Consider the following 14,677-nt stretch of genomic DNA (forward strand, 5'->3'; position numbering starts at 1 on the left):
GTTTGCAGTCATATTTAGGTTAGGGGTGTAGCCACGGCACCCTCCCACGTTTTACTTCCATTCCTCTCGTTTCCGTTTACTTAAATATAAAAATACATAGCCAGTCTATACATAAAGCGTGCAAAGTGGCACAGTGAACTGAGTTATCAGACATCATGGATGGTTAACTACCGCTCTCACTGATTGTCGGCGGTTCTGCACCAGCGTGAAGTTTACTCGTTTTGTTACTTGACACAGGTATACCTGAGGTTTTTGGCAGCAGGTTAGTTGCATTATCACTATTGGATGTTGTGGCGTTGCACACGGAATTGTCAAAGTGTTGCAGACATGGAAATTCCGAACCAGGCAGCAATAAAGTAGTTTGAGTAGGAAGATTAGTTAATGATACCATTCCCGGCGTCACCATCTGCTTGTTAAAGTATCTCCTCAATGCCTCCTCAATTAAATTGGCTATTTTATCACGATCATTCTGTAAGAGTAAACGTCTTATTAAGTCGTCTTTCAATTAATTAATTTCTTTAATTATTTAATTATTTAATTTAACTTATTTTTGCAAATCAAAATTGCCCATAAACGATATCGCGTAACTTACCTCATTAATAAATCCAAAATGTACAAGTTCCTGTGCGAGAAGCATCGACGTGTCCATTTGATTTACAGGACACGTCAATTGTCTATTCATTTTATCATCCATTCGCAACAATATTGTCATCTGCAAAATATACTAATATAGAATACAAATTGTCATAAACTATAGCTGTTTCACTAAAATATTCTATGTGTCACTCACTAGTAATTCACTACTATCTTCTCTAGGTTTAACATTACACATCATATTAACTACTCTTCGAGACTCCACGTCCACGGGCTCGGGTGTAACCGATTTAACCGATTCTGTCACTTCGGGCGATATTGCCCTCGGTCGGACAGGCGGAGGCAATTTCGCCATAAATGCAGTCAATGGGTATATTCCATACCTGGCAATGTAAAATCACTCTGGTTACCAACTTATCCAATATAAGAAAATCCAGGCTGATGTATCTCACGACTGAGATACTCACTTTACATCTTCAACAAATTTCTCTAATTTCTCCGTAACGGGAATATCACTTAAACGAATTTGTTGCGGAGGTATTCCTTGATACTTTATTTCGGCGACTACGGTGTCTGGTCCATATAGCCTTTGTAACACTTCGTCTGTGATTGTTTCCGAAATGTTAGCTGTAAAATAATCCAGATTACGTACGACTTATCATCATAACTATTACAATTATCTTTACGATGCAATTTTAATTATCTCAGCTATTGTAAAATAAAATTAAATATCACAGTGCACAGGTCACAATGTCCCTCTAATTCTCAACTTACTAGCCGAGTTGACCAAGGCATGTGCTGCGAGCAACTTGAGAGAATGTACTTCAAAGAGAACGGGATGAAATAGCAACTCTCTCGCACTCGGTCTTCTAAGCGGGTCCACCTGAAGACATTTACGAATAAAATCTTTTTGTTGAACATCATCTAAAGATTCTATTGTCTTCTGGATGTTCTCTTCGGTAACAATTGTACCCGTATCACCGTTTCCCTGAATTTCCAACGCGGCCATCTCCAAAGCGCACATCCCAAACGAATAAATATCAATGGCAGGTGTGACGGAATCTTAATGCAGAAAGGTAACAAATTAAATATAATTTGAATGTAACCCCTCGTTCATACAAACAGTACACTCACTTCCATATTCTGGGGCCACAAAATGAATATTCTTCATGTTTGTTCTACAAGTTTTGATGTGATGATGTATTGCATCTGGGGCCACTGTAAATAAAGAGATGTGTTGTAACTCGACAGATGTAAGAAATTATCATCGTTAGTAAGTATAGTATTATTTTTTCTCTCGAGCTTAATTTTATCTAAAACATATTTGTTTACCGGAATAGTTGCCAAGATATTTTATTGGCTTATTAAATGTGGGACACCTTATGTCAGGCACTCGGTACACAATTATTTTGCTACTATATTAACTGTTTTTGACTAGAAAACAGTAATTGTGTAATAATATAAATTTATCACACATGAATTCATGTATAATATATATGAATTTACTCTCGCACGTATACGCATGCTCGCGCGAATGTACAACACTGACGTACCGTCTAATTTTATTTAGAAAATGACACTGCTATATACATTACACGGCAAGAAAAGCATATTTCTTCTTACACATACTTACCCGAACCAATTTTTACAAGTCCATTATGTTGAATAAATATTGTGTCACAGGTAAGATTTCCATGTATAATAGGAGGTGAACAGGAATGCAAATAACTGAAAAATTTGAAATAAAACATATTTAAATCGAGAATAAATTATATGAAAAGACATACATTGTATATGTTACAGTTAAAGTTTAAAATCCGTTTAGAACCCGTTTTTACTAATCAAAAATTGTTCGATGGTAACATAATCATACAGCGACAGATTTTTCTTTCGCCTTGAAAGCAGATGAAGTCGCGTGAACTGTATTTTGTGTAAAAAACTGAAAATCCATATAAAAAAGTATAATAATAGATTTTAAATTAATTCTGATTAATAAAAACTAGTTCTAATTTTATTTCGGGATTTGATTGCAATATATATTATTACCTGAGAGCAGAAAGTATTTGCGTACACCACCGTTTCCAAGCTTGTAGAGGCAATTTTTTTACATTGCGTTTTGTTCGTTTTAGGAACTGCTTTAGGGACCCAGATGACATATATTCCGTTATAAATATAACCTAAAAAAATTAATTAATAAACGTATATTTCTTTTCTTTTTTTACACGCATCTATTTAGACATGAATTTATAGCTATATATTGTTACTTAAACTTACTCGGGGTTTGTCATTATGGGTATCTGTCCAATACCTATGAAATTTAACAATATTAGGATGCTCCAGTTGCGTAAGGTTCTCAAAAACGAGTTGTATCTTTTCTTCCTGGGCCTTGAAGTTTTTCCTTTCCGAAAATTGCACCTCATTCCATACGACTTCAACACCTTCCTCTGTATCCATCGCCAGATAAGCACAGTCAATTCCTGGAACATCTCGTTGTTCCACCTGTGAACAAAAATTAATCTTTAATCCATGTACGCGGTTTATCTTAATGAAAAAAAATTTAAACTATAAAAAAATTCTAAACACATGGCGCAATATTATTCTGGTATGTAGTCTTTACATCTAATTATTCCCGATTTTACGCGTAATTATTATCTAATTAAATTCCAGTATTTTCGCATAATGTTGTTCGTGTTTGTTAAACATATAAATATTAATACATCGAAAAAAAAAACGCTTATAAAAACATATGCTAAATAACTTTTATAAACTGTGATTAAATAGATTTATTCAGTGCGATCTATGGAGATCTATATATAGTATAATGAATTGTATTACTGTAATCATCCATTTTAAGTCTACTTAAAGTGGTGTTGAAACAATTTCAACGCTCATTTACTATTACATGAATGTGACCTTGTCAGGAATTCAAGGAGGGAGAGATAATTCAGAAGAGGGTTTGTCACAGTAGTTTATAGACGTCACTGACAACAATGTTGAACTTGTTCCACAATAACAATATAATGCACGTAAATTGTTATTGCCTTCATTCACGAGAGTAATTTTGTACAAATTAACTTAAAAAAATTAAAAAAAAAAAAAAAAAAAAAACTCAACAAAAGTACAATAAAACATAGGAATCATTCAGTCTCCTGTTTTGTAATGTACATACTTCCATTTCAGTAATTTCGTTTTCAGTTCCTCTCGTCGATCCAAAGTTAGAACCTTCGGCTAACGTTGATTTGGAACCTACATACACCTGAAATAGGCATACGTTCCACAATTAATATAAAATATTTCGAGCAGATAAGAATTTATTTCGATGCATAAAAATGCACAGAAATAATATCTTTATCTATCTCCTAAAATATATTACTTTCAGTAAAATAAAAAAAAAGCTGAAATTGTTAAAAGAAGTAACAATATATTGTAAAAAAAAAAAAAAAAAAAAAAAAAAACTTTAGCTATAATAAAATAAAATAGAAGTGCACATGTCACAATAAGCAATGTTAGATAAAAAAACGCTTTACAATATTATTTGTAGTAACGAAATGCATTTTAGTTTCCATTATTAAAATGATATAATGGTGTAATGCGTACAATAAGGGTTGCATTATTTTTATACAAAAAAGCAAAAATGCCATGTCAAGTAGAGATAATCAAAATAATTTCATTGATTTGTATATTGGATAAAAGCAAGAGATCATCAGTTTATTTTTGGAACAAAGTAAAATACAGATAAACCCTAATATTGGTTAGACATTTGTGCCAAGAATTTGATATATGTTAAAATACGGATGAGATATGCCAAGTAATGAAACACACATATACACACACATACACAATAATCCAAAGACACACTTCATGCAAAGAAAAATCTCTATAATCTAAAAACATTTTATAACAGCACCATCTGGATACACACAACCACCTGTATAAATGCAGCATGAAATGAGTTGTACTAATATTTACTATAAGGAAATTGAAACAAAAAGAAATTTAACAAATTTATATTTGTGAATGTCATTGCTGTTTAAGAAACATATTTGTAAATTAAGCTGCAGAAAGGTATGAATAAGATTAAAAAGAGGACACCTAAGGAGTCTCTTTACTTATAAATATATTTATTTAACTAATAAATATATTTACAAGTCATAGTAACAGCAATGTAAGAATATGTTGTGAAAATACTAATCTTTAAGATAACTAAGAATATAATATTTTAAAGATTATTATTCCATGTTAGTATGTAGCACATAAATTATTATAATTATTGAGACTTAACACAGGAAGTTGTTCTGATAATGCTTATCTAAATAAATAGTTAAAACCATTAATTTTAATAATTAGTATATGTATGATAATTCAACCATATATTTGTTTTAACACAGGTTAAGACAATTAAAATATACATGATAAATAACCTTTTAAGGGCTGTGACAAATGGAACTGAGATTAAAGATGAAAAATATGTAAAAGAACAAAGTATCTTTCGAATGTTCTTGTTCTTTTGACCTGTGACATGTAGGTGCACAGGTTCTATGCAAAAAACTGATGTAGCATGCAAAAGTAAGGCTGTATCTTACTTAGAAATGGATGAGCAGGGGAAGGAATAAAGGAGCTGATGAGATGAAGCACAGTTGAATGCAGATTGTAATAAAGGTATACCTCTTCCCGGCGCTTAAGCCACCGCCCGCACGGGCTCTCTTCCAGGATCTCGCTCTCATCCTCTGAGTCTTCACCACTTTCACGCGGTGACTTGTGCTCTGGGTCCGTGCTGGAGCGGCTCCCGGGCATTACACACACTTGCAATTAGAGAGTCAGCGGCAAATAGCAGGCCAAACTCATTGGTGATGGTCTCCAGTGTAGTACTCTCACTTCTAATCTCACATTGAACGGCACCCCACCAGGTTGACGATCGGCGACGAACTGACTTCTAAAGTATAGCGAATGTACACGATAAAACAGCAGTAGCGTTTACGTTCAAGTTTGCTGCAGTAACGGTGATTGTGACAACACCGACACCGACGGCGACGACGACGGTGACGACGACGACGACGATGACGATGACTACGACTACGACTACGACGACGGCGACGACGACGACAACGACAGTAGCAATAACAACAATAACCAAGTAACAACGCGTGTTACTGGTGCGTAACAACGCGTAGGTAAATACTACGTGTCTCGCTGGCACTGCACTCACAAGTGACACATGCAGGTGCACGCAGCACGCCCGCTCGGCGCTCGTCACCAACTAGCTGAGACCCGGAGCGCCGATATTTCTGATCTTACACGACGTACGCGCGCTACTGGACGTTACTCGGTTTCGCTCAGGGACGCGCCGCGGTGATACACATCGCGCTACCCGTCCGCGTATCGCACTGTCAAAATAAAACCTCCCTATTGCGACCGAAAATGCCTCGATGTACACACACTCTGGCACTCATTTTCGTTACGTCTTCGGTCACGTTCACCCACCCGAATGGTTCAAGTGGCGATACACCTTTCGGGCGCGATCGCGGCGTCATCTATTAGCCATAAACCTAATATATCTAGACCATAGGGCGGTGTTCATAATATTCCGTTCTTATATAAAGGTCGCCATATTTTGAGCGCCCGTATTCAATATTGCCAACGGTAGTGTGACCATCGAAATATTTTTTTCGATGGGCTTTGGAACGCAGCTGGCAAGACTGATTCCCTCTGGTCTGCTCTCGTCTCCACTCTCCTCCACGTCCACGTCTGCTTGCGTTTTCAGTGCACCCCTTGACAATGACGAATGTTTTTTTTTCGCCTCGCGCGTACTGCAAAATTATTTTACACGCAGCTAAATACCCGCATTGTGCAATAAATGGCCTGCTGCTCGGCAAACAAAAAAGCAAGGACGGCAGGACGGATTTATACGTCGAGGATGCGATACCTTTATTTCATATATGCCTACACGTTTCCCCAATGGCGGAAATCGCTCTTACTTTGGTAAATATTCGATAGATTTTTGCTGCCGTGATAAAAAGATTTCGCAAAATCGCGTTTGCCGTCGCGACTTTATAACGTCGTGTTCTGGCACGTGTGGAAATCAAAGCCATTGAGGCGACGTAACGTGTCAATATCCTAACCTATACCGGAAGGGCGATACGTCATCGCGAGCGTTCTCACGGTTTATTATTTTCTTTATTGCTAATTTTTTTACTTGAAATGTTAAAGTAATAGTCATAATAACGTTACAGTGTCTTGTAATTTTAATTTAATGTTACTACAGGTGGATCAGTTAGCTGCAAGCAAAGGCCTTATACTGGTGGGTTATTACCTGGCTAATGAGAATATAAATGATCTAAGGTATCTTAATATATATATATATATATATATATTTTTTTTTTTATTTTTTATTTTATGTAACTAGCGTCATGTTTTTTACGTTACATTTTTTCATTCACTTCTATGTTGTTCATGTAGCACAGACAGACCAGCTCACAGAATAGCAGACAAAATTGCAGACAACTTCAACAATGCACTGCTGGTAGTGGTATGTTTTTCATCTCTTACTACATCATAACGTTTTACAATTCAGAAAGTCTTTATTCTTTTTTTCTTTTATTCTTATTATTATTTATTCTAATTATTATTCTTGTTTTTAGGTGGATAACCGAGAAGTGACTCTAGGAATGGGCTCAAGTCCATTAAGAATTTCACAATCTGTAGAAGGAAAATGGAAACCAAAGGATAAGGCAAAGTAATTATTTATTTTAAATGTTGTGTGGAAATTAATGCAGATCTCCCCAAAATTATTTTTATTTGATCGCGGCCGTTTTATATAATCTTTTTGTTGCAGTATAATTTATGAAGACAACATTGCTCATACAGACACAATGTTTTCGTTACTGAAAGCTGAAGAGTATAGGAATCTGGTCGATTTCGACAACCATCTCGATAATATCGCTCTTGACTGGCAGAATCAGAAGTTAAATAAAATTATCGACGAGGCTGTTGACAAGCACACATAAGAAATGACGATGCAACCATTCCACACACACAGATCATACAAAGATTGTTTTATTTATATGTTACGTTGCACTCTATCTATATTTCATTCACTATATGCAAAGTAACAAATGTACATACGCTATAGAATTTATAAATGAATATCACCTGTTTTTAAAAAGAAAACTTTACCTCAATCCACTTTTCACTCCATGGTCTGGTATGTATCATGTATTTCCTTCTAATGAAAAAATTTTAATTCAAGTTTTATAAGTTTAACAGAAATTTATATCTTATAGACATTGAATTAAGAAAGTTGTTTTTTTATATAAAATTCCGGTAGTTTTATATTATTTATATATAGTAAATAAATGAAATATACTTCTTTAAAAAATAGTTTTGTGTAATATCTTAAAAAATATAAATTTAATCTTTAATATTATGCATATAATTTTCTTTAAACGAAACTTTAATAAAATGGAGAAATATCGAAAAAATACCTGTCTTAGTTTGATATTAGAATATATATACAGGGTGTATCATTCCATATTGACAAACTGTCAGAGTTAGATAGGTCTCGTGGATACAAATTAATAAGTCCTGTGCTATTTTGCAAAATTTTTAATAGTTATTGAGAAAAAAATTAATTTGTCTAGCGCAAGAGCGACAAGAAAGCTACGCGTGAGTGAGCGCGACAGGCGACGGCACCATTTTTAGCTACTCGCCTGTCGCGCTCCTCACGCGTAGCTTCCTTGTCGCTCTCGCGCTAGACAAATTAATTTTTTTCTTAATAACTATTGAGAATTTTGCAAAATGGCACAGGACTTATTAACTTGTATCCACAAGACCTATCTAACTCTGACAGTTTGTCAATATGAAATGATACACCCTGTATACATCAGTTCACAATTCTACGACAAGTATATTTTGTTTACCGACCGGCTAAGGCAGATTGACGAAGATAGAGCTTTAACGTAAAAAGTTCCTCAGGACCTTGTAAATATACATTACTTTTTGCTTTTATTCGGCTTTCGATTAGTAACGAAAGTTCTACGGAAAATATTATTTTATTGCAATTGTTACGATAATTAAGAAAATCTTATTGTGCGAATCTAACCTCATTTTAATAACACATTAATTTAGAAAGAAATCAAGATATGTGACAAGTACTTTAAATATAGATAGATATTTCTTTCCCAGATTTTTTGTACGTAATATTAATGAAATTATTCATCTGTAATTGCGTACGTATTCATGCCTTTATATTTTCTGTTAACAGATTATGGAACGTCAGTGTAATTGTGGCAGTGCACATGATACCGTAGAATTAGGAGTCAGTTATAATTTGTACCAAAAAATAGATAAAGATAGAGTACAATGTTTAAATGAAAATGAGGAAGGTAGTGGTGCTAGAGTCTTTAAAACTTGGGAAGAAAGATTGGATAGATCAGAGGTAATACTTATATTTTCTTTTTATACAGAGTGTCCAATTCGTTTTATTACTTGTAAAATTCGTAGCCGTTGTTAAAATAAAAAATAAAATGTGTGTAAGAGCGACAAAGAAACTGGGTGAGTGAGCGCGAGACGAAAGCGTGTCCACTCACAAATTTCGGGATTAACAAAACGAACCGGACGTTCTGTATATGCAAAGTGTATTTTTTATTTTATGAAATATTTTCCTCATTTTATTTCAGTATGTAGAAAGTGATATCGATGCCGAGCTTTTGTTTAACATACCGTAAGTATAAAGATGTAATTTTTATAAAAATAAATAGATTTCATATCGGTTGTTTTTTTTTTATTTTCCAGTTTCACTGGAGATATTAAGTTAAAGGGTCTTATTGTGGTTGGAGATGAAGACAATTTACCGAAAACGGTAAAATTGTAAGTATAGTAAAAATTTCTCAATAAAAAGAATTTTATGTTGAATATTTAAAGTACAATTAAAGAATATATTCCAATAACTTTATATATAAAATAGATATAAAAATCGGCCACACATGTTATTTGATCAAGTCAATATCAACCCTGAGCAGGAATTTGAATTAATTACAGATACATATGGAATACATGAATATCCCATAAGGTAATAATTCATCTTTGCAAATATTTTTAAGTTTAAGAATTTTTATAAATAAATTTGTGTGTTACGTAAATTATACTATTACAGAACGGTTAAATTTTCATCGGTGCAACATTTAAGCCTGTACTTCACCGGTGACAGAAACACCGAACAAATAAGAATCTATTACATTGGTCTCAAAGGAGAATGGACACCAAGTCACAAGCATGGTGTAACTATTTGTACATACGAAGCACGTCCGCTCATTAGCGACCACCCGACAGATATTAATGAAGCCAGTAAGATAATTAAATGATATTCGAGATCAAAATCTATTTGCGAGATTTTTTTAAAAGCTGGGAAGATATTAAAGGTATTTGTAAAATAATATTCTTTCTATTACAAAAGGTGGGTATTAATAAAACGTTTTTAAATAAAAAGTCGCAATGATAAGAAATCTCGGTAACAGCTTTATTTCAATTACATTCACAAGTCTTATTGGAATTACGTTCTATGATAAGATGTACAGTGAAGACCTTACTTACTTAACAAATATATTGTACATTATTTTCATCACATTACACCATTAACAAACTTTCTGGCATGGTACACAATTTAAATTGATTGATTTAGAATATGAAATAGCATTGTTTTATGTTTGAAATTTGATCTTTCCTACATCCATTTCTGAGAATTGCATGTCTAAATGAAAGTCAATTATTTGAAATAATTCCACTGGCTGTGGTATCCTGCCAGTTTCAAGCTTTGACCAAACAGGAACATCTGAAATACAGACATATCCAATTCAACACTCGAGAGTCTTCTCAATATTGGCATTAGTAGAGAGATATTTACCATTAAAATGTATTTCAAATGCACCCGACGAAATCAATTGACCTTCTATTGCATTACCAATCAAAAAAATCAATATACAGGAATAAAATCGATTACTTATACACCACTGCCAAATTGATGTTGGTGGTAGACCAAAATTGTATCCACTTATGATTAAAAATATTATGACTATTTTCAGCATTCCCTAAACAAATTAAAACATAAGAGAGTTGTGCACAAAAGCATAAATTATTAAAATATATTATTAAATTACCAGTGCTTTTGCAATTAACATATTGTAACCTGGTGGGATAAAATTCTCGCCTTCGACATGGAGTTCTGGATACTTTTGCTTAAGAATATTCACATATTGTTCGAAGGCTTTTCTGTAGCCACACGAGTAGCTGTAAGGGAAAAGAGATTTTATTGTTATCCGAGTATAATGCTCGATGATAAATAATTTCGTCATGTCTTTGGAATCGTGCGAGAAACCTATCAAGCGTCCGCGTCTTAGAGCAATTTAACGGCCACTTTTTGCGCGTCCATTACAGACGCCTTAGTGGAAAATTAACAAGAGGAATTATTAAATCTTACCAATAAAAAAACCTGAGAGTTGGCCCGGTTTTTGCACCGAGCTTGGTTAACGGCGCCTCGTTAACGGCGCTGTTTGCCTCTATGCTGTGCGCCAGCAAAATCGCGAGGGCACATAAACGTATTAACCAGCGCATGTTTATCTTGTTTCCCGTCAATTCATTGAAAACGATAGTCCCACAAGTCCACGCGGCAATAAAACGCAACTGAACGCATCGAATTACTGCATAGTACCACTAAAGTATTTTCCCCCTTTCTTCCCAGCCCTCTCCCGAGCTTATGCGTAGGTATGACAGTACGACTATCACAACTTATTGCGAGTCTCCTAACTTTCCCAATTTTGCTACCAGACACTGTTATCGCGGTACTGATAACGATTAAATTCCAGATCGCGTCGGAAAGAGGATTTTCCTCGTCCGTCCGATAAGAATACAAATTATGCTCGTTCCAGTTTCCAACAGTCAGATGGCTGGCAGGCTGTTTCGTGCGCATGTCGCTTCTGCTCGCGGATGAAATCTTATTGGTTATTTCGCTGTCGTTCGAACAGTCATCGAGAAAGCCGTCGGCTGCTTCGTTTTCCACGTCGACGATATCTACTTTTCTGTATAGGTTATGTTTTGCTGATGAATATGAAAGTTTAAATTCACAATGAGCGAGAAAAACATTAACTCCGCCCTGGTGCGGAGAGTTAACAAGCTGTTGGAGTCCAGAGTGGAGCATGACAAGGTAGTGAACAACTTGTATGACGAGTCGAGCGTGTGGAAATCTGCGATAAGTTTCTATGCTCAATACATTTTTACATACCAAATAATTTACATGATTTTGTATTTTAGGACACGCTAGAAGCTTTGAAAGAGCTGTCAACTTTCTTCACTGAAAATACATTGAACTCCCGTCGAAACCTGCGTAGCAAAATAGAGAGAAGGAGTCTGGCAATAAACGAAGAATTTTTAGGTGCCTTTAAGGAAGTAAAGGATGCCTTGGATGACGTTTATCAGAATGTCTTAGCAATGAACACGGCTGTGCAGTCTATGACTAACCGCTTGCAAGTTACAAAGACTCAAACATCACAATTGATTGAGCAGACTACAAAGCTTCAAAGTGAAAGGTAAATTGATAATTAATTACCAAAATATATATATATATATATATATTTATACATCTCTGGATAATACACAGTGAGAGTTATTTGCTTTTATTTTTAGTCAAGCATTAGCCATGCAACAAGAAGTTGCAAATGCATTTATTAGAAATTTCCAATTGACTCCATCTGAGATGACTGTATTACATGGATCTGCTAGGGAATCACCTATAACTGAAGAGTTTTTTTCTGTGGTTAATAAAGTACAGGTATTCTCAAAAGCCATTTGTTTTTAATAGTAATAATTCTGTTATTATACCGTTATTATTTTTGTTTAGGATATTCACAGTAAATGCAGAGTACTGATGCAATCTGGTTATCAAACATTGGCTCTGGATATCATGCAAAGAATGACATTGCTGCAGGAATCCGCGCTTGAAAGATTATACCGATGGACACAAACTCAATGTAAAAACATAGAAGATGAGCGTTTGGCTCCATTACTCATTAAAGCTATGAGTAAGCTACAAGATAGGCCAGTGTTATTTAAGTAAGCTAATTAACGTGTGCGAATATTCTTTTTTTTTTTTTTTTACCTGCTATTTTTATTGTAATTGACATGCATTTAATATTTTTAGGTATATTTTGGATGAATATTGTGCAGCTAGGAGAACAGCATTGGTGGGATTTTTTATAGATGCACTAACGTTAGGAGAAGGTTTTGGTGGAACGGCTAATCCTATAGAAATGCACGCTAACGATCCTAAGCGATATATCGGTGACATGCTCGCATGGTTGCATCAAGCAATTCCTGTAGAAAAAGAGAATATTCTTATTTTAGTGAAAGGCTGCGATAAAACAGGTAAGTTGCCTTTTTTTTTTTTTGAGCCTTTGAATGTGAATAGATAACTAATTTTGAATTTGTTTATTGCAGACGTGTCAGATCAAGTAAAACAGGCGTTAAGTAACATCACGGAAGGATTATGTCATCCTTTAAAATCAAGAATAGAGCACGTTATATCTACAGAGGCGCCAGCAACAGTATTGTACTCGGTTACAACTTTAATCAGATTTTATCGCGCTATTACTGAGCAGGTCATACCCGACAGTGTCTTAGATCAGACCCTGTTAGACTTGTTAAGCTTAAGCGAGAAAAGTTTTCTAAGCAGGCTGCAGAGAGAAACAAGAATCGCTCTCGGAGAGCGTGCGGAACCTCCTGGAAATGATTTAATCCCTGCTCCATCAGTTTCTAGACTGTTGTCACTTCTAAATGAAATACTGTCCGTTGCCAGTATAGCTGAAGACAGGGAAAGAGATATGTTGCAGGTATTTCGCAAAAAAGTTTTCTTTAAAAAAAGTTTTTCTCTTTTATATTTTATTTTATTTTATTTTATTTTATTTTATAACCGATAGATCGTATCGTGTATCATCGATCCATTACTTCAAGAAGTTAACGAAACAGCATCCAGACTGCCAACTGTGGACATGGCTGTCTATCTTCTCAACTGTATGCATCAAATACAATCGACGCTGGCGTTATACGAGTATATGGATCAAAGATTAGAAAGGTTACAGGTGATTGGTTAGTTTATACGTATTAGATTCGGACGTAAAGAAATTATATCCTTTTCATCATTTTATTTAGTAGGGTATATTAATAGACTTTGGCAATATTGCAATGATATTTTATATTAATATTATGTATTATTAATTAATCTAGGCACAATCGGACGCGCAAATCGACACGCTTACATCGGAACAAGCTAGTTCTTTGGTTGCGCATCTAAACCTTGGATCAATTTATACCATCTTGCAAGGACGTGATCAGGGTCCGCTTTCGTCGATACCCGGCATGGATGCGCTTAGTGTGAAAGAGTTTACTGTAAGTACTATACTCACAAGAAATACAGAATAATACTTGTATGACTGACGACAGAAATTCATGTCGTTTTACAGAATAAATTGGAGGCATTTCTAGTTATGCCGGACGTCTTGCTGCTACCGCAAATAAGTTTGTTGCAGAGCAACAATCATCGTATAATCACTCAGAAGCGATCGTTCGAAGTGATCGGAGCTATATACAGACAGTTATACGATGCCTGTCACGATCCGAAAAATTTGTACCAAAACCCGAGCGGTTTATTTTCTAGAACACCTGACGACCTTCTTAAAACATTAATTTCGCAGTAATTATATCCCTGGAAGCATTACATATTATATGATATTATATACATATACATATGTACAGATTTGAACTGAATGACAAGTATATAAAATCAAGTATAGGTTTTACTCTTTACAAATATAGAAGATGTATAATTTATTAAACGTTTTAACTCGCGAATTGTGCACGGTTGTCTTTATTGAAAGATTAAATTTTTTTACTAGTATATAAAAATTTTAGAAGAACAGTTAAATTTAATTTGCCGCCCGAGCTGATAATTGGCGCACGATTTTAGAGCTCTGGCAACGAACGCTGATAGGCTACGCTGGTTCGCGTCGCCCGCGATGGCCGCAGGTTGGCGCACGCGCTT

At 34.9% G+C, this 14,677-nt stretch overlaps 5 protein-coding genes across 8 annotated transcripts; 3 read left to right on the plus strand and 2 right to left on the minus strand.

Annotated features, from left to right (window-relative positions):
• Nucleotides 1–10: 10 nt before the first annotated feature.
• On the minus strand, nucleotides 11–6,063 carry Madm (MLF1-adaptor molecule). Of its 2 annotated transcripts, XM_070669598.1 has the most exons (11): nucleotides 5,260–6,062; nucleotides 3,764–3,850; nucleotides 2,869–3,093; nucleotides 2,641–2,771; nucleotides 2,228–2,322; nucleotides 1,729–1,812; nucleotides 1,369–1,656; nucleotides 1,062–1,221; nucleotides 791–977; nucleotides 593–712; nucleotides 11–469 (listed from the first exon to the last, which is right to left on the minus strand). In XM_070669598.1, exons 1-11 carry the CDS (start codon nucleotides 5,386–5,388, stop codon nucleotides 164–166), a joined length of 1,812 nt encoding a protein of 603 aa, XP_070525699.1. In that variant the 5' UTR covers nucleotides 5,389–6,062; the 3' UTR covers nucleotides 11–163. The 2 variants fall into 2 exon arrangements, with proteins under 2 accessions (XP_070525699.1, XP_070525700.1); XM_070669599.1 differs by lacking the exon at nucleotides 3,764–3,850 and having other exon boundaries at nucleotides 5,260–6,063.
• A 281-nt stretch (nucleotides 6,064–6,344) lies between these two features.
• Nucleotides 6,345–7,761, plus strand: Emc8-9 (ER membrane protein complex subunit 8/9). The gene is made up of 5 exons (XM_070669657.1): nucleotides 6,345–6,573; nucleotides 6,857–6,933; nucleotides 7,051–7,120; nucleotides 7,233–7,327; nucleotides 7,427–7,761. The coding sequence occupies exons 1-5, from the start codon at nucleotides 6,370–6,372 to the stop codon at nucleotides 7,596–7,598; spliced, it is 618 nt and encodes a 205-aa protein (XP_070525758.1). The 5' UTR covers nucleotides 6,345–6,369; the 3' UTR covers nucleotides 7,599–7,761.
• A 664-nt stretch (nucleotides 7,762–8,425) lies between these two features.
• On the plus strand, nucleotides 8,426–10,094 carry LOC139110081 (PITH domain-containing protein CG6153). The gene is made up of 6 exons (XM_070669642.1): nucleotides 8,426–8,571; nucleotides 8,855–9,028; nucleotides 9,270–9,313; nucleotides 9,385–9,459; nucleotides 9,557–9,661; nucleotides 9,746–10,094. Exons 2-6 carry the CDS (start codon nucleotides 8,858–8,860, stop codon nucleotides 9,951–9,953), a joined length of 603 nt encoding a protein of 200 aa, XP_070525743.1. The 5' UTR covers nucleotides 8,426–8,571; nucleotides 8,855–8,857; the 3' UTR covers nucleotides 9,954–10,094.
• Selt (selenoprotein T) lies at nucleotides 10,085–11,372 on the minus strand. The gene is made up of 4 exons (XM_070669649.1): nucleotides 11,066–11,372; nucleotides 10,746–10,875; nucleotides 10,493–10,676; nucleotides 10,085–10,420 (listed from the first exon to the last, which is right to left on the minus strand). Exons 1-4 carry the CDS (start codon nucleotides 11,197–11,199, stop codon nucleotides 10,290–10,292), a joined length of 579 nt encoding a protein of 192 aa, XP_070525750.1. The 5' UTR covers nucleotides 11,200–11,372; the 3' UTR covers nucleotides 10,085–10,289.
• Nucleotides 11,373–11,543: 171 nt separating this feature from the next.
• On the plus strand, nucleotides 11,544–14,487 carry Cog6 (conserved oligomeric Golgi complex subunit 6). Of its 3 annotated transcripts, none has more exons than XM_070669594.1 (9): nucleotides 11,544–11,788; nucleotides 11,896–12,170; nucleotides 12,268–12,412; nucleotides 12,482–12,693; nucleotides 12,782–13,005; nucleotides 13,078–13,469; nucleotides 13,557–13,718; nucleotides 13,864–14,025; nucleotides 14,100–14,487. In XM_070669594.1, the coding sequence occupies exons 1-9, from the start codon at nucleotides 11,711–11,713 to the stop codon at nucleotides 14,331–14,333; spliced, it is 1,884 nt and encodes a 627-aa protein (XP_070525695.1). In that variant the 5' UTR covers nucleotides 11,544–11,710; the 3' UTR covers nucleotides 14,334–14,487. The 3 variants fall into 3 exon arrangements, with proteins under 3 accessions (XP_070525695.1, XP_070525696.1, XP_070525697.1); XM_070669595.1 differs by having other exon boundaries at nucleotides 14,080–14,258; XM_070669596.1 differs by lacking the exon at nucleotides 14,100–14,487 and having other exon boundaries at nucleotides 13,557–13,725.
• Nucleotides 14,488–14,677: the final 190 nt, after the last annotated feature.

This window comes from Cardiocondyla obscurior, linkage group LG19 (genome assembly GCF_019399895.1).
Source record: "Cardiocondyla obscurior isolate alpha-2009 linkage group LG19, Cobs3.1, whole genome shotgun sequence".
NCBI classification, from domain to species: Eukaryota; Metazoa; Arthropoda; class Insecta; order Hymenoptera; family Formicidae; genus Cardiocondyla; species Cardiocondyla obscurior.